Source organism: Carcharhinus amblyrhynchos, chromosome 8 (genome assembly GCF_965287045.1).
Source record: "Carcharhinus amblyrhynchos chromosome 8, sCarAmb.v2.hapA, whole genome shotgun sequence".
Classification (NCBI taxonomy): Eukaryota; Metazoa; Chordata; class Chondrichthyes; order Carcharhiniformes; family Carcharhinidae; genus Carcharhinus; species Carcharhinus amblyrhynchos.
In genome coordinates, this window is record NC_137331.1 from 53210702 (window position 1) to 53234080 (window position 23379).

A 23379-nucleotide genomic window follows, 5' to 3' on the forward strand; every position below is an offset into this window, starting at 1 on the left:
TGCATAAGCTTTTCCACTATATGAGGTTATCATTGTTACATGTGATTGCAAACATATTGCCAATTTGAGTAAACTCCTACCAATATGCTGCACATGATTCAAAATAAGTTAGCAATTCATTTCAAATAATCATTTGATATGGATATTTATGCAGTATTATTTACTGGCATTACATATAACTGACCAATGTTTTACATTATTTTTTAAACCCTAAATTAAAGCTAGTAAATAATAAGAATGTGGATAGCAATTTTACCCTGATAGGGAACCGTTGCACCTTTGACAACACTTCATAGGAAACCAAACTAAATTTCATTAGGCCTACAGGTTAAGGGATTGGCCATGCTGAATTGCCAATTAACATTTTATGACGTGTAGGTTAGATGGGTTAGCCATAGTAAATGTGTGGGGTACAGGGATAGGGCAGGAGGAGAGGGCCTGGGTAAGACAGTCTGTTAGAGTCGATGTAGACCCAATGGGCCAAGTGGCCTCTTTCTGCACCGTAGGGATTCTATTTTAAATACAGGTGCTGTACCAGCACTCGGATCATGCAGATGATGTACAGGGGGACATATTTATGGGATAATCCTGTGGTGGGCGGTTTGCGGTGTTCGCTCCCCACTAACGTCTCCCAATGCTGGATTTCTGGTAACATCAGGTCCATGCTGGAAATCAGCAGCGAGACGCAAAGACCATTTAAATGGTCATTTCAATATCATATAAATATCTTTGGTGAGTCTGGGATTGTAGTCTCTGACTGAAATCGGTGATCGAACCGGCCAGCAGTTGGGAGGCAGGCAGTGTGGGACCACGGCACATGCGCTGACCTCGGCACTGACAGATCAGTGCACACGTGGTGGGCCTGCTCAGCGCACTGATTTCAGCCTCTCCAGCAGGAATAGGCAGTGGCCCCCTGAAATTTAATAATATTCATGCTGGTGGCCTCTGCATTGCACAGAGTATCAGAGATTCTTCTCTGAACTCCAACTGAAAAAAATCAGCATGAAGTACTCCAGTTTTCATGCAAATTCGACACTTAGAATCTTTTTGGGACTATTCCAGCCTTAATGTCAGAATAGCGGCGATGCCAGTGACACTATGTATTATTTTCATGAACAGTGCAGCAAGTGTCGACAGAAACGTGGTTAAACTCAACAAAAGTTGTTTTCTGAGTCGTGCTTCTCCGCTGTTCACTTTGTGAAAAATGACATCTTACTGTTGGGTCATCACTAAAATACATTTAATGGCATGATGTTTCATTTACATGGTATGTACAAACTAAACTCACCTGAGAGACTATGGGCTAGAATTACAGACATAAGTTTCCTTTTAATGATGTGATGAATGTTAGTTACAGTCAGTTGAGCTCCATGGATCTGAAAATGTGTGGAGCTTCATTCCCTCAAGTTGTGAATTTTAGGAGATTTTAAATGTTTTCTGCCCTTTTTTTTTCATTTTCTTCATTCAAGCACCATATAAATTAAAATGCTGTGCTTCACTAAGAATTTGGACCAGATTTTAGAAGAACAGTTCTTCCTTCTGTTGTTCATGTAGTTCTATGAATGATAATCATCAGTTTCAGCCCATCAGCAATTCGGGAATAATAATTTAACTTGCGGAGACGATGGTTGTTTAAGTATACAGCTGACTGTTTTAATAGTTGGCTGGCAATGTTAATTACTCTTTCTTTGATCTCAATGTTGTCAGTCCCATCAGTCACTATCCGATTCAAGTTGGCCTTTAGCATCACAAGACCTTGCCATTGTGTGCTGTGTCCTGCCAACTCCTATGTTGACTGCCTGATGTCATCATTCCATTTGAGATCATTTTGCTCAGTTCCATCATCTTATCTGTTGGCTTTTTTCCCAGATATGGCCCACTTCAGCAATTGCTGGCTGCACTGATCCTCACAGCGATTGTTTAAGGCCAGCTTCCAGCATCCACAGTATTTTGCTTTTATTTATTATGTTGTTTAAGCCTGCTTGTTGAAATATTGTCACAGTTTGTGTTACCACAGATAAAAGCCTGGGAATTTTGTTATTAATATTATATGTCAAATTTTACAGCTATATCAACACTAACCTTGGGTGGAATTCTCCGACTGCGTTGGTCTAAAAGCTGGAAGTTCCCACCCAACTGTCAATGGGGTTTCACATTGTCTGCAACCTGCCTGCTAAAATTCCAGTGGCGGGCGGGATGGGAGAATTCTGGCCCTTAAGTTTAAATGCTTATACTGCACCATTGCATTTATGTTTAAAATTCTCAACTTTATATTCAAACCCCTCCATGGGCTAACCTCTCCTTGAGCAGGATTTTGCTCAAATGCTACAGAACCCCATTATGGAAAAGTGAGATCAGAAGCCTGCACTTGGCAGGGAACAGCTGTGATTTTCCCCAAATTGGCCATTTAATGAACAGAGGGGCAGCTGCCCGTCTAGTTAAGGGTGACAAGGGGCTATCGAAGCTGGAGGGCCAGCAGAAGGTTCCAATAAACCAGAAGGATTTCTTCTCGGGTAAGATAACCACTCCAACTTTTTAAAACTCAGATTAAAAATTGGCCTCAGAATCCAGGCCACCACCGTGAAGGAAGAGGCTGGCCTGCTGCTGCAGTTGTGGCTAGGCAGGCAGGGAGGGATGCAAAGCTTGCCTGGGGCACTGATCTCCTGGCCTGCAGCCCTGTGACCACCATCAGGCAGCTACACTGTTCTCCAATGTCTTTGAAAACCTGGAGGCTGACTGTAGAATTCCAGTCGACTTTCAACAATAGGTCTTCGGCCTTTAACTAGCTGAATTGGCTACTCATAATTTGACAGTGGGCACCCCTGCTGCTTCCCACATTCTCCTTCCAAGAAAACAACCTGAAGGTGATATGGAGTGGGAATCTGGCCACTCCAGGTGGCATAAAATGCTACCCCTTCATTCTGCCATTAGCTGCTGGTCCTCCAGCCACGTAGGTCTGAAGCTCTGAAATGCCCTCCCTAAACCGGTTTACCTCTTGTCTCCTTTTAGACCCTCCTTAAAACGTAAATCTCTGACTAAGTTTTGCCATGGTGTGAATTTTTGTCTCACTATGCCCCTGTGAGAGCTTTGGAATGTTTCTGAATATTGAAGGTACTTCACGAATCCAAGTTGTAACTTCATTGAAATGCAATTTCAGTAAGTATTTAAACAATAATGTACAGGTTAATTTCCAGACTGCAGTATCCTGCAGCATGAAGTTGTCATGCTGCTGTAATTTGCAGGGGAGACAGTAACACAAAGTGAGCTGTGACCTGCCTACAGGCTCCAAGGTGGCTCCACACCCAAGTCATAATATTACCTCCTTCACTATCTTTGTGAACATCTCAGCTTGAGTACTAGATGTCCTTTTTTTTATATAGACTATAAGGGAACTGTGAGCTGAAGTCTGCAGCCATTGTTGCAGTTCTGTGTCCAGAATACATTTATCAGCTGCTGAAGCTTCAAATGGTTTGTAATAAATCTTTCTGCAAAGTCATATCATTTTCAGTTTCTGCCAGATACTTCATTCTTCATCGTAACATGTTTATTGCCACATAAAAGTGGTGATGCATGGGTTTTTGAGGGGAGGAGCTTAAACCGCCCTATGTCTACATGTTGAGGAAGGATGTGGACATGAAATAGTAACCTCTCAATTCTTAGATATTGATGGATTTACTGTTTATTTGTTGGCAGAATCATGCAGATATACAATATTGCCAGCTTATTTCCTATTGATCGTAGGTCTGATGGAATTGAGTTATTTCCAGAAATTGGGAATGTTTTTAGATATATTTCACTGTTTCTATGTGTGTACACATTTTCTGATTTACTATTACAGTAGGAGAGATAACATTAGACAAATGCAGCTCAAACATAGCAGTCTTTGCAAAGGCAGGTAATCTCAATCATTTAGTTATAAAACTTAGATTTCTCAAAAACAAATAAAATGGGCAAATTTGGAAAATGACTTTAAGGGTATTGGCAATTGGATGCTCTTTTTACACTTCCTCTTACCTATTTAGTTTAAGTTTGATTTTACTTTGGGTGGAATTCTCCCAAGCCCCCACTGGTGGGTTTGATGGTAGGCAATGGGGGGAAGAATATGGCAAGAGGCTGGGAAATCATTGTCACGCCATTATGAATTTACAGGGAGGTTTTCGGGTGGTGCCCGCCATGGAGGGTTGGAAAACCCAGCAGAGGCCAGCGTGAACCTCATTTACATCCCCCCCCCCCCACTTCAATGTCAAATTCTCCACGATGCTGGTGGGAAAATACGCTGGAGTGAAACATTTTTGGAACAGCATTTGGGACTCACCTGAACAATGCCTGGATCTGCCTTGGATATTTGGGATGGATCCTGGAACATCATAGCAGTGAGTTGGGGATGCAGGTGGACCTTCCGGATTCAATGTTTGCTAATGTCCCCTGAAAGGCCGTTCCCTTCAACAGTATACAAAACGGTATATCTATTTTGCAGGGAATAGTCAAAGGAAGTTCCTGCATTTCCTGCCTAGCTCTCTTGCTCTGCCTGGAGGTCACCCATTTCCTTTCTGCCTGTAGAACCTGAGCCTGCAGTGTGACCAATTCTCTATATATGCTATCCATAATTTTCTTTGCCTTGCTGATCGTCCACAATGTCCCAGATATGTTTTTCTCTTTTACTCCGCAGGTGCGTCGGTCCACCTTGTTGTCTAACGAGGGGCATGCACACGGTGGGTCGTGCGTGGGCTGCTCTTGAAAGTTCGAGAGTAGCCTAGTACTTTGCGTCATTTGTGTATGCTTAAAACTGGACCAGCAGATGGGCACCACAACAACTCAGTGACTATCGCTGTTTTCTGTGCAGATACATGGATTTGGGCCGGTGTCTGTGGGAGTTTACGCATTCTCCCTGTGGTTGCGTGGTTTTCCTCTGGGTGCTCCGGTTTCCTCCCACACCCCAAAGATGTGCTCTTAGGCTGATTGGTGTAACAAATTGTCCCTAAATTATTCTCCCCTTAATCTATGGGGGTACCATAAGCGTAGACATGGGTCAAGGGTGGAGGAGGCAAAACATATTGTTAAGATGGCAGCACGGGCTCGTTGGGCCGAAGGGCCTGTTTCCCGTGCTGTGTTGTTCTTTGTTCTTTGTTCTATACCACTCCAGCTCCGAAACACAGGACCTGCTGCTGGAAACATTTCCTGCACACGTGCTGGCCCCCAGGCACTGGAAGTGTTCCTGGTCTCCCACATGGAGTGTGAAGAGCAGATTACAGCTTGGAGCTCTCCTGTCATGTCTTACCTCTTTAAATTAAACTTTTGAAAGAAGTTCTACTTCAGATTATATCCAAATTATAAACCACAGAAAATTATTTAGACTACCAGTGATAAAATAATTAAATACTAACCCAACCTTCCCACTTAGAGTCAGCTCTTTCCCTCATGTTCTCTACTCCTGCAGCAGGGCAAGACCACGCCTTGCTTGTCCACCTCACGGTGTCTTTTTCTTTGGTTAAAGGAGGAGGGAGGGAAACACTAATGTAGTGTCCTGGGCTTAACCGCTCCTTGACACCAGTTCTTCAACTTCCCACTCTACATTGAAGGTGACTGTGCAGACTTCTCCCAGAGTGCTCCTCAGTGAAGTCTCTGTGCCACCTCCACTGGATCTAATAGTGGGTCAGTGATGTTAGGTGCCTCTTCAATATGTCACCTGGACATGATGGCAGACTATGTACCATCCAGAGCTGCCCTGCCACTGAAACAGCATGAAATACCTGGATACATAATTAATGAGATTGGAACCGGAGGATTTGGAATGTTTACTGAGCCTCCACAGGTGAAACACTCCCAGAACCTTGTTGTGAAAAGGATGGCATATATCTCTGCCACAATGATCAATTATCAATCATGTGACTGAGAAGCATATTATAAGGAACCTCTTTGGAACGTTCTTCCCATATAACCTTGCAAACGAAAGCTTGGCGAATGACAGGAAGTTTACCAATGTCCCCTACTAGTGAACTGCACAACTTATATTAGAACCATAGGATCTTTACAGTGCAGGAAGAGGCCATTTGACCCGTTGATTCTGCATTGACTCTGTGAAAGAGTATCCCATCCAGGCCCTTCTCTCCAACCTATACAACTAATCCCACATATTTACCATGACTAATCCACCTAACCGACACATAGATCTTTGGACTTGTTGATTAAACATCAACAGTGTTCTTGCATACAAATTAGGAGCAGAAATAGGCCACTCAAGTCTGCTCTGTCATTCAATAAGATTGTGGCTGATCTGATTGTAAGCTCCCACCTACCCTTGATAACCTTTCATCTCCTTGTTAATCAAAAATCTGTCTATTTCTGCCTTAAAAAAAAACATTCAAAGACTGCTTTCACTGACTTTTGAGGAAGGAATTTCCAATGATTTACTACTCTCTAAGAGAAAAGATTTCTTTTCATCTCTGCCATAAATGAATGACCCCTTATATTTAAACAGTGGCCTCTAGTTCTAGGTTCTGTCACAAGAGGAAACATCCTCTCCACATCCACCCTGTCAAGACCACTCACGATCATAGAATAGAATCTCTATAATGCTGAAGGAGGCCATTCAGTCCATCAAGTCTGCACCAATAACAGTCCCACCCAGGCCCTATTCCCGAAACCCTATTGCATACCCTGCTGATCCCCCTGACACTAAGGGGAAATTTATCATGGCCAATCCACTTAACCTGCACATTTTTGGACTGCAAGAGGAAACCGGAGCACCTGGAGGAAACCCACGCACACACGGGGAGAATGTGCAAACTCCACACAGTCACCCAAGCTGGGAATTGAGCCTAGGTCCCTGGTACGGTGAGACAGCAGTACTAACCACTGTGACGCCCCAACCACTGTGCCACCATGACACCCTATCTTGTGTGTTTCAATCAAGACACCTTTTACTCTTCTGAATTCTACTGGACACAGGCCCAGCCTGTCTAATCTTTCCACATAAGTACAATACATCCAGTGGTTTCCCTTCTATTCACAGCGTATGTGACACCTTTGAAGAACTCCAATAAATTGGTTAAATATGATTTCCTTTTCACAGAAACATGTTGACCCTGCCTGACTGCCTTGAATTTTTCTAAGCATCCTACCAAAGCATCTTTAACAATATCTTGCAACATTTTTCCTTGAGAGTCACTAAGCCTTGGTTCTTGCCAACCTGTGTTCTGGAAGCACACACAAGTGAGGTATTTCCCAAGAGGAAACAAGCATGTGTTTCAAATTCTGTACATGCATGGATTCCTAAGCAATATGGTGATGAATTGATGCATGTGCCACATACTCAAGTAGGAAAGAAAGGTTGCTCCTATTATTTCATCGCATTGTAACATTTTAAACATTATGCAGATTGCATGCATTTCTTTTACTTAATATGTTATTTAATGAGCGTAGATGATGATGATGCAACAAACTGATCACTACCACAGTCCAACTTTTCATTTCCTAGCATGAGAATTTAAAATCTGTACAATTGGCAAACATAAGAACCATCTCCTTCAAACGCAGACACTAAATTAACAAGCACATTCCTAAACTTCACAAACATCTTGAAAATCATCAACAAATATATAACAATTCCTTATGGCTGTTTCAGTGCTTTAGTGTGAAATGTAATTGATCAGGTTACATGGTCTAACTGTAGCTAAAGTCACAAACCCAAGCACTTTTCATCGTGCTAAATTCTGGGATGTAATGCAAACCTTGTGGAGGCCAGTTAGCTCGGTTGGCTAGATGCCCAGCATGTGGTTCAGATTAACATTAATAGCCAGAATGGGAATTTAGCTCATGCTAAGTTAGACTTGGGACCTGTCTTCCTGCCCTGCTCCTCAGAGTGGGAGACAAATCACCACTGACAAAACTTGCCAAGAAAAAGGGGATGAAGCATTAGCAGACGGTGAGCAAAGGACCTGCCTTTGAGTAGAGCACACATGGAGGAAAGAATGGGGACATTATTGAAATGGTTTTGGGAGACTTAAGGCCTGGATTTTGCAGTTAAATTCTGATGTTGAGTGGTTTAGAAAAGCTATGTAAATGTCAGTGAGGCAGAAAGCCCTTCCACTAAACCATCGCAACTTTCTTCTATTTGGCCCATGGTGGCTCTGTTGTATGTAAATGAAGGTGGGGATTTAGCTGCTTTCTCTGGGATTTCCTTGCATGTATATGACTTTCCCACTCCAGGAAATGCTTCAATCCAAAGGTGGTAATAATGGGAACAGCATGCTGTCTTCAGAAGGCAAAAAGCCCAGAGATATCAGCTTTGGCTCAGTGGTGGCTCTGCTGCCTTTATATCAGAAGGTCATGGTTTCAAAACCTGCTTCAGCCAATTGAGCATGTAATCTTATCTGACACTTGCATAATGCTCTGAAGGATAGTTGCACTATCAGATGCGCCAATTTTCAGAAGAGATGTTCAACATCTGTTTTTATTCCAGTGGGTGCAAGAAATTCCTTGACACTAAATGCAGAATAGGGAGGAGTTCTTCTGAAGTCCTGTCTAATACTTCACTCCAACAGTGATGAAGTAGATTATCAAATTGTTCATATCATTATTGTTTATGGGACCTTTGTTGTGGGCAGTCATTTAGAACCATTGTATTTGTTGGTAGGGTTTGACTGAGGATGTTGTTGACACTATACGTGTGGTGTAAGTGTAGGTTTGAGCTCCCACTAGGTGGACAACTAATACTAGAAGCTCTCTGTGAAAAGTACAACTTGCCATTAAATTTGTGAGTATTAACATTTTCTTGAGTAGGGCATGCATGGACTGAGTAGAGCAGTGTGCAGCTATAGTTACAGTTACGTTCCCCTCTGCAATAAATTGTGGACAACACCTCTGTTGAATCTCCAGATAAAATCCCTGCAGCAGCTGCTGTCCCAACCCTGAGAGCAAGTCAATGACCATTAGTATGGTATCATGTGGTTATATAATTCCACTATATGCTGTTCTTTATTCCTGCAGGGTGGGTCAGGGAGCTCTCTTCTAAACAGCTTTCACTTGAGTTTAACAGATACAATTTTCATCAACAAGACAATCCTCTATGAACTCTCTTTCCTTCAGATCATAATAGCCCCGATTGTGTAGCTTTCCAGAACTCGTCTTTGGTTGACCAACTAACAATAGTTTGGTCACTTCTGGGAAACATCCATCTCTGAGCTACTTGCACATCTTTCTGAGTTAGAGCCCTTTATGACCAGCTCATTGTAAGGAAAATTTGCAATTTCTTTAAAATCTCTGTGGAATTTATTTATTTTTGAAAAATGTTTGCAAGAAAGGGCTTTTAAGACTTGGATCAATTGTACCAGTCATGGATCATAAGCAATATGGGCACATGTGACCTAATAACCCTTGACCTGGAAGGGAAGAAGTTAGGATACGACCAGACACTAAGGAGAGCTACAAGCAGAAGAGGTGGTTGGCAATGGTCCAAATGCAGACATGATGAGAAAGCAAACAGGGACAGAAAAAGGAACTCAGCAAATTCTTGAGGAAAGAAAGTAAATCATTCAAGAACGAGTCAGTTTTCTGTTCGGCAGAAAAGAAGATAAGAATTCTGAGGTAATGTGTGAGCTGGTCATAAAGGGCTATAACTCAAAGCTGTGCAAATAGCTCAGAGATGAATGTTTCCCCGAAGTGACCAAACTATTGTTAGTTGGTCAACTAAAGACGAATTCTGGAAAGCTACACAATCAGGACTGTCATGATCTGAGGGAAAGAGAGTTCATAGAGGTGTGTGTTGTTGATGAAAGTTGTATCTGTTAAACTCAAGTGAAAGCTGTTTAGAAGAGGAGTCTCTGACCCACCCTGCGGGAATAAAGAAGGGCATATAGTGGAATTATATAACCACATGATACCATACATGCTGAAGAGGAATGCTAGTAAGATGCATCTTTTTTGTATATGAAATTTACCATTTTTATTTGAAATATCCTTCATCTGTTTATATTGATTCTCATTCGTGTTAAAGTAAAAGTGATGAAAAATAAAATCTTGTTTGTAATTTCTTCATTTGGGTTTCATTTAGCAACCTTGGCTATTTTGGTTTACAATCCTCCACAGAAATTATAACATTCAGCTTAGATGTTGTACAGGACTTACCAAGAACAACTTGCGAAGTTCCAGTAGTCTTGATATTCTGGACATCCCTGGGCTGCTCCCTAGCAACACCCTGAAGATGCCCCCTCTGGGAGATCGATTGGGGGGGGGGGGGGGGGTGGTGGGGGGGAGCTTTGTCATTTTTTTGTTATCAGAGATTAGGGTGCCCTTTTAAAAAAAAACACCCTGATCTCAGGATTCCCACCCCTGCTAGCTTTTCCTGGCCCTGCCAGTGTGATGGAATGGGCCTGCCTCCACTTTATTTTCATCAGTTGCTAGATTATCTGGCAAAAAGATGCTGACTGTGCAGCTGGTAAGTTGCATGCCGGTTTTCTTGCCTGAGTCAGCACTTGGTGCAAAACTGGTCAAATTCCATCCCAGAAGTGTGTTGAACTGCTCACTGCAGTGTGGACATGGGCGACAGAAACATGGGAACACTACCACCTAGAAGTTCCCCTTCAAGCCACACGCCAATCTGACTTGGAAATATTTTGCTGTTTCTTCACTGTTGCTGGGTCAAATTCCTGAAACACCCTTGCTAACAATATTGTACACCACATGGACTGCAGTGGATCGAGAAGGTGGCTCACTACTACCTACCACCTTCTGGAGAGCAATTAATGATGGGTAGTAAATGCTGTCTGGCCAGTAGTACCCACATCCCATGACTGAATTTTTAAAACATTATTCACATTGTAGCTTTGTCCACTCACTTGTGATGGTTCTGAAACAAGTTAATGGTTCTTCATGTTGTTCACCATTTTCTTCACACCTACAGCAGAATTTAGGAATTTGATGCAAATGCCATGCGCGCCTAACACAATAGCAAAGTAATATAAGGTGTGGTCATGATGACTCCTTTGTGCAGCGCACTGCGCCCTGCAACTGGATTTATGACCTGTTGGACAACAGATTTGTAAAGTCATGTCAATTTTAACGCTAAGAGGATTTGATTACTTTTCTGCTAATCAGACATTTTAACAAGCGTAGCAGGGTAAACGCAGGCTAAGTGCTCACCTTTGTTAAATGGCTTCTGTTCATTAAGCAGCCAGTAGCAATGAGTTTGCAAAAAAAAACTAATGAATCAATCTGACTAATGCTACAGGAACCGAGTGAATGTTAAAGATAATGCCGAAAGTAAACATCAGAAATAGCTTCAGTGAAAATTAAAGTTGTTTCTATTACACTTTCAAACAGGATGTCCTTATCATGTTTTCATCATTATTTTGTTATTAAATGATATCAGGATATGCCCATTTTAAACAAATTCATCGTAGCATAATCAAGGTCTCTTTTAGTTAAATGAAATATTCCAATTCCAGATAAAAGAATAAATTAATTTCAAAAATGTCATACTATTACAATATTTCTGCAGTGATAATCATATAATGATGTTATTGGTCTATTTACAAAACTGGCATCTATCTTTATTCAATAGTACTTGAGATATCCCGTAATTGTAAATATTCAAGAAGATACGTATTTTAATACCAAATGTAATGTAGATGTTTGTTTTAGAATGCATAAAGATGAAAATGATTCTCTTCTTAAACTGTAGAACCAGTGAGGAATATTTCCCCTCCCTTCCTATGATTTTGGAAAATTCTATCATTACTACAATTGCTATTTGTGTTTTTTATTTGCTTACAGGCTGAATGAGCATAGAGACAAGGAGAATCTTACTAAATTGTGTGATCCTGTATTAAAGACTCATCAAGCCCAAGAAGAGTGTAAGATAAAATAATGCTGGCAGTACATTGCTGAAGTTTACTTTTGTTTTTTTAATCCAGAACTGCACATGCAAGGGCCAAAGCTGATGCAGCAGATGGGGCAGCTCAAGCTGCACGCCAGGAATCAGACATTGCAAGGGGAGTTGCCAGGGAACTGTCACCAACCTTCTGCCAGCCAGGTAAACCTCCATGTCTAAACATCCAAGAACAGAAGAATTTCTGCAAAGGAATTTCAATCCATGCTTTTCAGGATTAGAAGTTTGTTACTTTGAATTTAAGAGAGCTTTCTTTTGAAGTGAATTTGATTTGATTCATTATTGTCACATGTATTAGCATACAGTGAAAAGCATTGTTTGTTGAATGCTATACAGACAGAATATACCGTTCATAGAGGAGGGAACAAGAGAGTGCAGAATGTAGTGTTAGTCATAGCTAGAGTGTGGAGAAAGATCAACTTAATGCAAGGTAAGTCCATTCAAAAGTTTGATGGCAGCAAGGAAGAAGCTGTTCTTAAGTCAGTTGGTATGTGACCTCAAACTTTTGTATCTTTTTCCCGACGGACAAAGGTGGAAGAGAGAATGTCCGGGGTGCTGCAATGCCACATATGTTGATAACTGTCTGTCCATGCATACAAATTATTATACTACACAATCTTGATTTGTTGCATTATCCAGGGTAGAATTTGTTAAATTAATCTCTCAAATCAAAATGTGTGATTTTTTTTTAATTTAAAATACGTAACTTCAATTTTCAAAACCTTTTTGTACTTTCAGCATTCAACATCACAGTGACTTGAGGTAAATCAGGGTAATTGCTACATTAAAAGCAGAAAGTACAGGGCAGTATTCCAAGTTCACCTGTAATGAATCATGTCAACAGTTCAAACAGTTTATAATTAAATATTTAAATTGGATAATAGCCTTTAAAAGACCCAGGTGCAGCTTTAGTTTGATGTTAGGGAAGGTATTTTGTTTTCTGGTCAGTTGGTTTTGTAAATGTTGTGTAATTACCCATATGAAGCTTGTCTGATGTGTGCAAACATTCACACAAGAAAGTCTTAAACATTCCAAATTTACCAGGACATATGTAGGTGATTATGGAAAACACCGTACCCAGTATACATTTTACATTTCAGTATTGATTACAAAATGCTCCATTACTAACAGCGTTGTGCATCAAACGTAGACTGTCGGCCAAAAAACCTGCAAACTGAACTCTATATAAATGCATAGGAAATGTTGAGAGTTGGTTTCAAGGTTAACCAAACTGATTTTCATAGGATAGTTACAAATGTTGCATTGCTATTATGGTTTATGAAGTCCAAAGAACCTTTTGATTAAATATCAAGCTTTCACCATATTTGTAGGTGTACATTATGTAATGAAGTAACATCTCTTACTGAGTACTTCACCAATCACTGCTCCTAATGAGCTTCTGGATTTAAGATGTTCTCTCACCATCTGCTTCATTGCTGAATTTTCTATCTAAAACTAGCTTGGGTTTTATGTTCCTCATTATTGACATAGTTTTGCTGAGCATGGGGGGAAGGGGTTCTTTTTCTGAACTTTTTCATGTTCTTGAACACCATTAGGCTATTATGTGCAGTTTGCTACAATGCCACACATGTTGATAACTGTCTCTCCATGCATACAAATTATTAGACTGCACATTCTTGGCACAAATCCAAGGAGAAAACATGAAACTTCTGAACTTCATGCTTGATTTTTCACCCTCTGGCTGTTGCTAAGCACTTTATCAAATTAACTGTGAAAACATTCTTATTTGAATAGTGCCTTGATTATTTTCATGTGCAGCATGCCCCAATTTACATCGTAAGATAGGCCCAAACCCAGGTGTGTATGGTATATATTACATGCAAACATTAAAAAACAGTAAGGAAAATGCACTTTAATATGTAAACAATTATGGGATATTCTTTCAGAGGATTTTGTCCCCAATGTATTTCTATTGTTTCATCTCTTCTGAAGGTATTAATTTATCCTGGGAATATTATGTTACTTCTATCACCTAGAAGGACAAAGGCAGCAGACGCGTGGGGACACCACCACCTGCAGGTTCCCCTCCAAGTCATGTGCCACCCTGACTTGGACCTGCGTCAACATTCCTGCACTGTCACTGGGACAAAATTCTGGAACTCGCAACGGAACAGTACTATGGGGGTACTGTCACCATCACCTTTGCAAGGGCAGTCATGGATGGGCAACAAATGCTGGCCTAGCCAGCTATGCCCACATCCCATAGATGAATGAAAGAAGAATTCAAAGTTGTCTGAAAAGTCACCAATAAACAAACTGAATGGCCATTCTTGATTGTGTGGATTTAAATACTGAGAGATCCGTTTTGACCTGGGGGGCTGGAATCAGTAGTGTAGGTGTCAAAGCAAGTGACGATCCAGCTTGCACTCGAGGAGTAATGAGGTGCGGAGGACTTGAACCCTGCTGTCTTACTTGAATACCTGAAAAGTAGCTCTTCCCTGAAGACATCTGGAACGATGTCATCACCAGTGGGCAAAAGCAGAAAGTTACATAAGATCAGCCCATAGAATTGGTCCCTGACAGTGTGAGTGAGGAAGGAGGGGGACTGCGGAAGAGAGCAGTTGGGATGAGAATGGGAGTTTTTGAAAGGCAAGGTGAACCCCAATGCTGGGAAAATCCAAGGCATCCTTGTGTGCATGTGGGAGTTTTCCTCCTCCTTCTGACCCATATAGATGGAGCAGATGGAGCTGAAAGTCAGTTCAACTGGATAGCTGAGGGAGAATGCTGATAATATATCCTGATATAGCAGCCTCTAATTTAGCTATGTGCCAATGGACCATTACACCAAATATAAAAATGTCATTGACGCAGGTCTTCTGAGCTCTGACTGAAACTCATCCCGGTTTTTGTTTTGTTCGGTATTCAATTGTCCTGTAAACTGTAACAGGAAGCATTTGTTAGGGCTAAAAGGATCAAGCGAATGTTCATCCAAATTTCAAAGCCTTGATTGCTGACATCCATATCTTTGTCACAAGATTAATGTGTAACTCAATAAATTATATAAAGTGATCATTTTTAGTACAAAGTGAATGCTTGGGGATGATGAGATAAATCTGCAGACTGAGCTGAACCTTAATTCCCAAATGTGAGTGGATTAGGGTTGTGTCAGAATGCAAAAATCAAACAGGAATCCAACTCTCCTTGAACCCACCCACTTTGTGTTTTAACAGGGGAAGGACGAAGTGTGAACCAGTTTCCTCAGAGGGAGCGCGTTGGTTATTTAAACACTATAACAAGGCTGCTTGCCTTCATGGCAACAGTCAGTTTTTAGATTGTGATACCATGTTCCCTAGACATTGGGAAATCGGGTAGATGCAAGGAGGCGAGAAGGGGCAAATCCAAAGGGTAACTACCTTTAATACAGTCTACTCTATATCAGAGAGACCAAACGTAGACTGGATGACTGCTTTGCCGAACACCTTCAGTCCATCCGAAAGAGAACCTAGACTTTCCTGTCGCTTGCCACTTCAACACCCGGTTCTCCTGTCCATATGTCCGTCCTTGGCCTTTTGCAATATTCTAGAGAACCCCAATGCAAACTGGAGGAACAGCACCTCATCTTCTGATTGTTTAGTTTGGAAAGCTGTAAAGTGCCTATTGAGTTCAACAACTTCAGAGCATGAACTCTCCCCTCCACCTTTTATCCCATTTCCATTTACTTCATTCCATTTGATTTCATCTCATTCATCCATTTTATCATCCTTTTTTCAATTCTATTTTTTCCACTTGTCCATTCCAGCTTTCCTCCTTTCCACACCCTTTCCCCACCCCCTTCAGAGCAATGGCCACATTCCTCAGACAGTTCTTTAACAATCTGTACCTCTGTACCACCATTCTCGCATCCTGATCATATAATGGACGCTCTTTGTATCTTCTCAGCCTTCTGTATCCTCATTTACATTCCCTTTGTCCCATTCCACACCCCCTCCCTCCCAACTTCACCCCAATAGTATAAACATCTCCTGGGAGGGCACAGCCTCAAGATAAGAGGGGGCAGTTTAGAACGGAGTTGAGGAGGAACTTCTTCACTCAAAGGGTGGTGAATCTCTGGAATTCTCTGCCTGTTGAAGTGGTGGAGGCTGCCTTGCTAAATATAATTAAGACCGGGTAGATAGGTTTTTGATAGGCAAGGGGATTAAGGGTTATGGGGAGAAGGCGGGAAAGTGGAACTGAGCCACGACAGATCAGCCATGATCTTATTGAATGGCGGGGCAGGCTCGAAGGGCTAGATGGCCTACTCCTGCTCCTAGTTCTTATGTTCTTATTCTCTTTGCTCTTAGCTCTGACAAAGGGTCATCTAGTCTCAAAACGTTGGTTCTATTCTCCCTCCACAGATTCTGTCAGACCTGCTGAGATTTTCCAGCATTTTCTGTTTTTGTTTAAAGCTTCGCTTATGGTTCTTGAGGAGCTGGTTTGTTTCCTCCAGGCCCAAGAAACTATTCAATAAACCTCTTGCACCCTGTGATCAGAATCACCTTCAGCAGTCGCTTTCTCTCTCACTCGCTCTCAATTTCTGCCCTGTACCTGTCTGTCCTTTTAAAGGTCTTCTGATTCAGGCTTGCCACCTGCCAGCTCTCCAGCTTGTGAATCGGGCTGCTTGTGGGCGAGAACCTGACAGGAAAAATAAATTAATTTGCTCCAGTAGTTAAAAACCACAGGACATTCACAGAAACTGTTCTGCCGGGTTTCTCAGTCTCAACACAGCTCCCTTCATCCAGAAGAAATTTGCCACTGGCTGGAATATTCCTCTCATGCCAGAGGTGGAGTGTGTAGCGCGCAGAGTGGAAAATGTGATGGGAAGCAAAAAAAGTCAATTTCCTGATGGTGAGAAATGATGGTGGGAATGTATGGTCCCAATTGTCATAGCGGCTCACCACCCCCGCCAAAGGTCATAGGGAACTGGATTTGCATATGAATAATGTTACTTAAATCAGCAGCATACCAGAATGCAGTAGCAATGGAGGCTGTCTTTGCTGACTTTGGCGGGTGTCCTCTGGAGAGCCTTGGTCTTCTTTGAGACTACTACTCCAGGGCAGGTGCACCCTTAGCGGCCTCAGAGACAGAGGGGACTTGGAGCACGTAGAGACCCTCGTAAAATTCTGGGTGGAAGCCCCAGGGGTTTCCGCCTGACACTCCTCCCTTTGGGAGCCCGAGAACGGGGAACCTAGGGGAAGGATGAGGTGTCCGGTTCCCACTCATGTAGTCACTACGAAAGCTCACCCGTGGCTATAACAATGTAATAGTACATCTCAGGCAGAAACTGGGCATTCAGCTGGACCAGCTTCTCCATGGCATCTGTCATCTCTCTCTCCCTCTCTTTTTTTTCTCTCTCTCTCTCTCCACACACAGCAGCCCCCCACCGCCCCCCCGCCCAAGGAGTTGTCTATGCCAGTACCTCAGCGAGGGCGAGGACCGGCAGACCGACTTCTGTGCCTCACATGTGACTCTGTTGAGGGCCTCAGACGTTTCTTCTTGATGTTCCTCCGCATCTGCCTCTTCATCTTCTCCATGACCACTCCCAGAGGCTTATCATCCCACTCAGACTCAGAAGGAGTCTCTTCTCCAGCAGTCCCCTGAGTGCTGGGCTCCTTGGCTGTCACTGCCTTCTCCTACTGTGGACATTTGCCTGTAAGTTGACCACCAGAGCAGGAGCCTAAAATAGATTGAGGAGCCTCAGGTGTGTTCCCCTGAGCTGGTGGATGGTGAAGGTGAATGCTGTGTTGGCTGTATTGCTCAGAAGTCATCCTGGTCCTCTTCCACGGTCCCCAACGGGATAGGGCATAGTTCAGCTGCAGGCCTACCCTCTTCCTGCTGGCACCTGGAATGAAGAGAGGAGAGAATGAATGACTGCCAAGGCTGCCTCCTACTGCCACACTGCCTCAGCCTCAGTTTTTAATTTACAGAGATTGAGCATGCATTTTGACTGGATGCTTGAGGGAAGCCTACATTAGCTTAGCTCAGCACAGGCACAGTCACAATCCTCCCCTGCTGTTCAAATTTTGAGGGGTCAGGTGTCAAGCATGCCCCCTCCCATCATCTTCATCTCTTGCATATTATGTGTTGTCTTGTCCTGCATGAAGATAGATAGATGGACTGTGAGCATTTCTGATACAGGAGCAGGTCACTTGTCGCTCGTTCACTGGCTGAAACATAACAATGTGACTCCCCAATGCTTGTTCACCATGTACAAGGCACAGGTGAGGGGCTTGAGGGAATACTGTCCACTTGCCTGGACAAGCATAGTTCCAATAGCTGGAGAACATCAAGGACCAAGCAGGCTCCATTCAGCAGCCTCAACATGAATCCCTCCACCACCAACCCAGTGACCACTGTGTGTGCTAGGTGAAAGGTGCGCCAGGATTGCTTTAGCAGCCTGCAGCCCCCCGATGAGACACAATTGCTAGCAGCAAGAAGGACAAGTAATAGAGGCATGGCATCAGCAGCATCTACATGTTGCCCTTTACATCGAGCTCCCCACTCCTGCCCCTGCCTGCCCCCACCCACAATATCAATGCCTTCTGTGTGGCTGGGTCCTTACCAGCAATTGTCTCCCTATTGGCAGACCCACAGACCACAGTGAGGCAGCACCCCAGCACCTTCTCAAGGGCAGTTAGAAGTGGGCAGCATAGATGCTGGCCTTCACATTGACACCCACATCCCATAGCAGCTTCAGAAAATGGTGAGATGAATATAGAGAGCAATTGGGTCACTTACCCTCGTGGCATGGAACCAATCCTTCAGGCATTTGCTGGACGCTCCTCCTCTGCACCCTGTGCCATTGACCACCATGGCAACCTCCTCCCGGGCCAGGGGGGTGAGTCAGGTGGGTCCACTGCTCCCATCCCTTGGATATCCCCCCGTCCTTCACGATCTGGAGGGAGGTATTGCTGAACTGTGGGGTTGGTGCACGCTGTTTTCTGGAGACTATCTCGGTGCTCAGATGTCCTGACACGTTGAATCACTGGTTGTCTTTCAAATCTGGTGTCTGGCCATGGTGACAGGGCATACAACTTCCTGCATGTTCCACCATGCAATGCAACAAATCCTCCCAGCTGCATTATTAGTCAGGTAAACAATGCATGATTCAATGTGCTCACGTGCACTGCGCTCTCACTCCAACTCGCTGCTGCTGCCAAGGAAACCATAGAATCACTGCACTACAGAAAGAGGCCATTCAGCCCATTGAGTCTGTCCTAACTCTCTGAAAGAGCATCCCACCAAGCCCTCCCCTCCGGCCTGTCCCCATAACCTTGCGCATTTACCGTAGCAAATCCACCTAACTTGTATATTTTTGGACCTTAGCCTTGAGTGGAAAATTCCACTCAGTGTCTGAAAAGAAGGATTCTTGGAAGTAACATAGAAATGAAGCGCAATATGCGATCAAAATAAATGTAAGCGTTTTTAAAGTAATCAATGATCTCAGGTTTTTGAGCATCTTACCCACCAGCTCACCTAAAGCTGCCTTAGATTCTGAAATGTAATGCAATTATTAATCACCTTAAATAACTAAATATCTGATCATTATCTTTAACTGAGGCTTTTTTTGACTTATTTATTGTTACAATTAGCGCATTCAAAGTAAGTGTTTCAGAGACCTCCTCCCTGTGTTGTTTGAAATTGAATTTGCTTCTATTTATAAACGCCCTTTCTCAAATTAACATAATTATGATTTTATAATGCAGACATTAATCTGCAAAACAGGACACATCACTACTTCAAAGAATATTAAAAACTGTCTAAATGGTAGTTCTGTGATGCTCTTGTAAAATGATGCAAGGGGCCATCAACAGAATCATCAAGCACTCAGCAATAACCTTTTCACGGACCTGACTTCTTTATAGCCTTTGTCCAAACATAGACAAAAAAGGTGAATGCCAGAAGTGAAGAGAGAGCGACTTGCCCTTGACATCAAGGCAACATTCGATCAAAAATGGCATCAAGGAGGCCTAACAAAACAGATGTCAATGGAAAGTAAGGGGAAAACCCACCACTGGCTGGAAGATTACCTAGCACAAAGTAAGACGTGGTCAATCATCTCAGCTCCAGGACATCGCTGAAGGATGTTCCTTATCAAAAAACTTAATCAAATTGGTGAAACATGATTAATCTTTAACAAATCCATGCTGGCTTTCCATAATTAAGCCACCCTTGTCCAAGTGGATGTTAATATTATCCCAGATAATTGTTTCAAAAAGCATTCCCGCCACCAAGGCTAAACCACCTAGCCTGTAGTTGCTGTCCTTACACGACAGCCCTTTTTGAACAAGAGTGAAATAATTGCTATTCTCCAGTTCTCTGTTATGACTACACCTTGCCCTCTGTCTTCAAGTTTTGATCCCCTTTTTGTTTCCTAAACAGTCCCACCTGCTCTTCTTATTAGCCTTTGACAGTTTATATCCCTGGAGAAGTCTTTTGGATTCCTTTTTATGTTAGCTACCAGTCTCTTCTCATACTTTCTCTTTGCCTCTTTTATATCCTTTCTCAATGCCTCTAGGAGCATTTTGTAATCAACTTGGTTTTCACTTGTATTGTCAATCAGACACCTATCATATGCATCCTTTTTCTGCTTCATCTTCATCTCCCTCTCCAGGCGGAGTTCGCTGGCTGTTCACACCAGCAAATTCTACTGATCAAGAAAATTCTCCTTAAGACACTAAAAATTTCTGGCTTTCCCTGTTGTCACTCCTCCCACTCTCATTCAGGTCAGATCTGAACTCCTGCTGCTCCTCTAGGAGATGGCCCAGTGGTCTTATTGCTAGACCATTAATCCAGAAACTCAGCTAATGTTCAATTAAAAAGATCTGGAATTAAAACTCTACTAATGATGATAGTGAAACCATCATCAAATGTTGGAAAAATCAATCTGGTCCACTAGTGCCTTTTAGGGAAGGAAATCTGCTGTCCTTACCTGGTCTGGCCTACATGTGACTTGATGCCTGTGTCCCATGAATGAATAAAAAAAGTGCTCTTGCACTCAATTTATGTCCATTCTGTTTGTATAAATAGATAATGTATATTTGATTGATTGAGATTGGCTCATTATTAATGAGTGAGTATTTTAATTGTTCTTATCAGTGAAGCATAAAAAATAAATAATATCCAAATGATTTGCACTTATTTATCTCTAAGTAGCCTCTCAAGACACTTCTTACACAACAAATTGCATTGAAGTGCTTTGTGATTATACATGCAAACAATAATTAATTTATACCTCATGATTAATGATATCACATTCATTTTTATCTAAAAATTAACTATTTTGTGCTATCAAAAACATCATTTTCATTGTGAAGTAGATTTATGTTTCGATCCATGACATATAAGAGAAAGACATTGTCATCCTGCTCAGCAAACTAACATTGCAATATAGATCACAGGCAGTGAAGTTGAACTGGACTGATGCTAGACAGCTCTATCAAACCTTTGAGCTAGGCTGAACTTTGTGTAATTTTCCTTGCCCTACCCTCGGAGCAATAGTACTGCTGCTAGTAGGGTGTGTGTTGGAAGTTAAAAGAGATCACACCAGCCTTCAGGTACCATACTGAATGAGCGAAGAGATTTTGAAGTGAGTATGGCAGGATTGGGGCAGCTTGTTTAAAAACTAAGTTTTAATTTTAAAATTGGTTTTAAGAGCAGCATTAACTGAAACCTAGCAGAACAATTTTTTCTGTAAAGCTAATATTGAAATTATTTGATACTGTATAATCATATAGTCCCATTCATAAAGCATTTGTTCTCCAATCCAGTGGAGCACTAGGTTCAAACCTGTTTCATCCTCTAAACAAAATATTGACACTGAGGAAAGGTTTGCTAATGCAGTCTCAAAGCCAGTTCCTATCGGTAGAAGGAAAGGAATCCAGTACAATCCCATTATTTGTATTAGGTCACAAATCATGGGCAGTATGCCCACAGTTTCTCGTTATGCACTCTGAGAGAGCAAGTTCCCGCTGGAACATGGGAGCAAAAGATTGGCCCACATATCTACACCTTGAACAGATGGAAAATTCAGGAGATTAGTCTGAACAGGAATGCACCTTCTGTTTGCTAATTGCAACATCACACCAAAGGAGCAATGGCATCACCTCAGATCATCCTGAAATCCTGGCTGAAAGAGGAAATAGACACAAGAGAATCTAATTAGGGGCTAAAAGGGAAATAAAGAACAGAATTCTGCAACTGTTAACAGTTCACTTGAGGTCAGTTCAACCGGTTGATCTGATTATGAATTAAATGCATCACTGTAGTAAGATAATTTTGCTCTTGTTCACTACTACTGTCTGTTGCCTGCTGCTCACAGGATGCTAGGAGCATAAATCTTCCTCTGAAGATAATATTTATGATTAACTGTGAAGAGAAATGTTTCACAAAAAAATCAGTTCCCAATTTAGGACTTAGTAATGCATCCTTAGTACTAAGTACTTAGAATGTACTTAGAATGTATCCTTTGAAGAGATACAAACCTTATCTTTAAAAAAGATGATTCTTATTTGAATATTTATCAAATAAGACATGACCTGTTTGTTTGTTCATCTTTCTCTTTGACCTGTTTCAATAAGCACTGTTATTACATACGTTTCAATACGTTTCACACAGTGTTAATTATTTAACTCCTCCCCAATTTCGCCAAACTTAGATTTATTTTGTTTATGTTTATCAGATTTGAGGGGTTATAAATACAAGTCCTAGAATGAAGCTTAACTTTACAGCTTTTCCAGTTTAGGTCTTAATTTTGCACACTTTTGAGGGAGGGGCCTCAAACACCACTAGTCTTTTGACAATTTGGGTCAGTATTTGCAGCACATCATGTCTCTAGGATCTTGGATACAATACTGTAAATTGGCCTGCTGACAAGGTTCCAAGGCTTGGAACTCACCCACCCACCCACCCTCAAAAGAGCAATATGGCTCCATCTGTAACTTCATCTGAAAGGGCCGATGATCTGTTTCATGTCCCCAGGATGTCCCATAGCAATTAGCAGTGTTATCACTGTTATAGTGTAGGGTAACATGTCAGCCGGTTTGCACATATATAATGACCAGATAATATGGAACTGTGGGCCAGAATTTTACTGGCACGCCTGTCCCAATTCTGGTGTTCACAGAATGGCATACTCCATTAGCCTCAGGCAGGATCTTATGAGCCACAGGCAAGGCAGTGAAATTTTGGTAGTGATGTTTGTTGGCTGATGCATATTGTCCAGGAGATTGGAAGAACGCCTCCATTTTTTTGAATATGGCCATGGAATCTTTTGCATACAACAACTCCCCACTCTCCAGCCTATCCTCTGTCCCTGTCTGCTGGTGACCATCCCCAAGGGTCTCCTGCTGCTGGTGATTCCCCAAAGACCACCAGCCAGGCTATCCATTTCATTAGCTCCAGTGCAGGAAATGAAGCTAATCGGCTAATGAAGTCATGCATTAAGATTGCCAGGATTTGCAACAAAAATATCAGAGTAATAGCTTACTATTTGT

At 42.2% G+C, this 23379-nt stretch overlaps 1 protein-coding gene across 1 annotated transcript in view; it reads left to right on the forward strand.

The window, feature by feature from the left end:
• Window positions 1-23379, forward strand: part of LOC145346602 (junctophilin-1-like) — a 129905-nt gene that overhangs the window by 63681 nt on the left and 42845 nt on the right. Inside the window, exon 3 of the mRNA XM_080194067.1 lies at window positions 11913-12031. Coding sequence (XP_080050193.1) covers window positions 11913-12031 — 119 coding nt within the window. The remainder of the gene's footprint in view (window positions 1-11912; window positions 12032-23379) is intronic.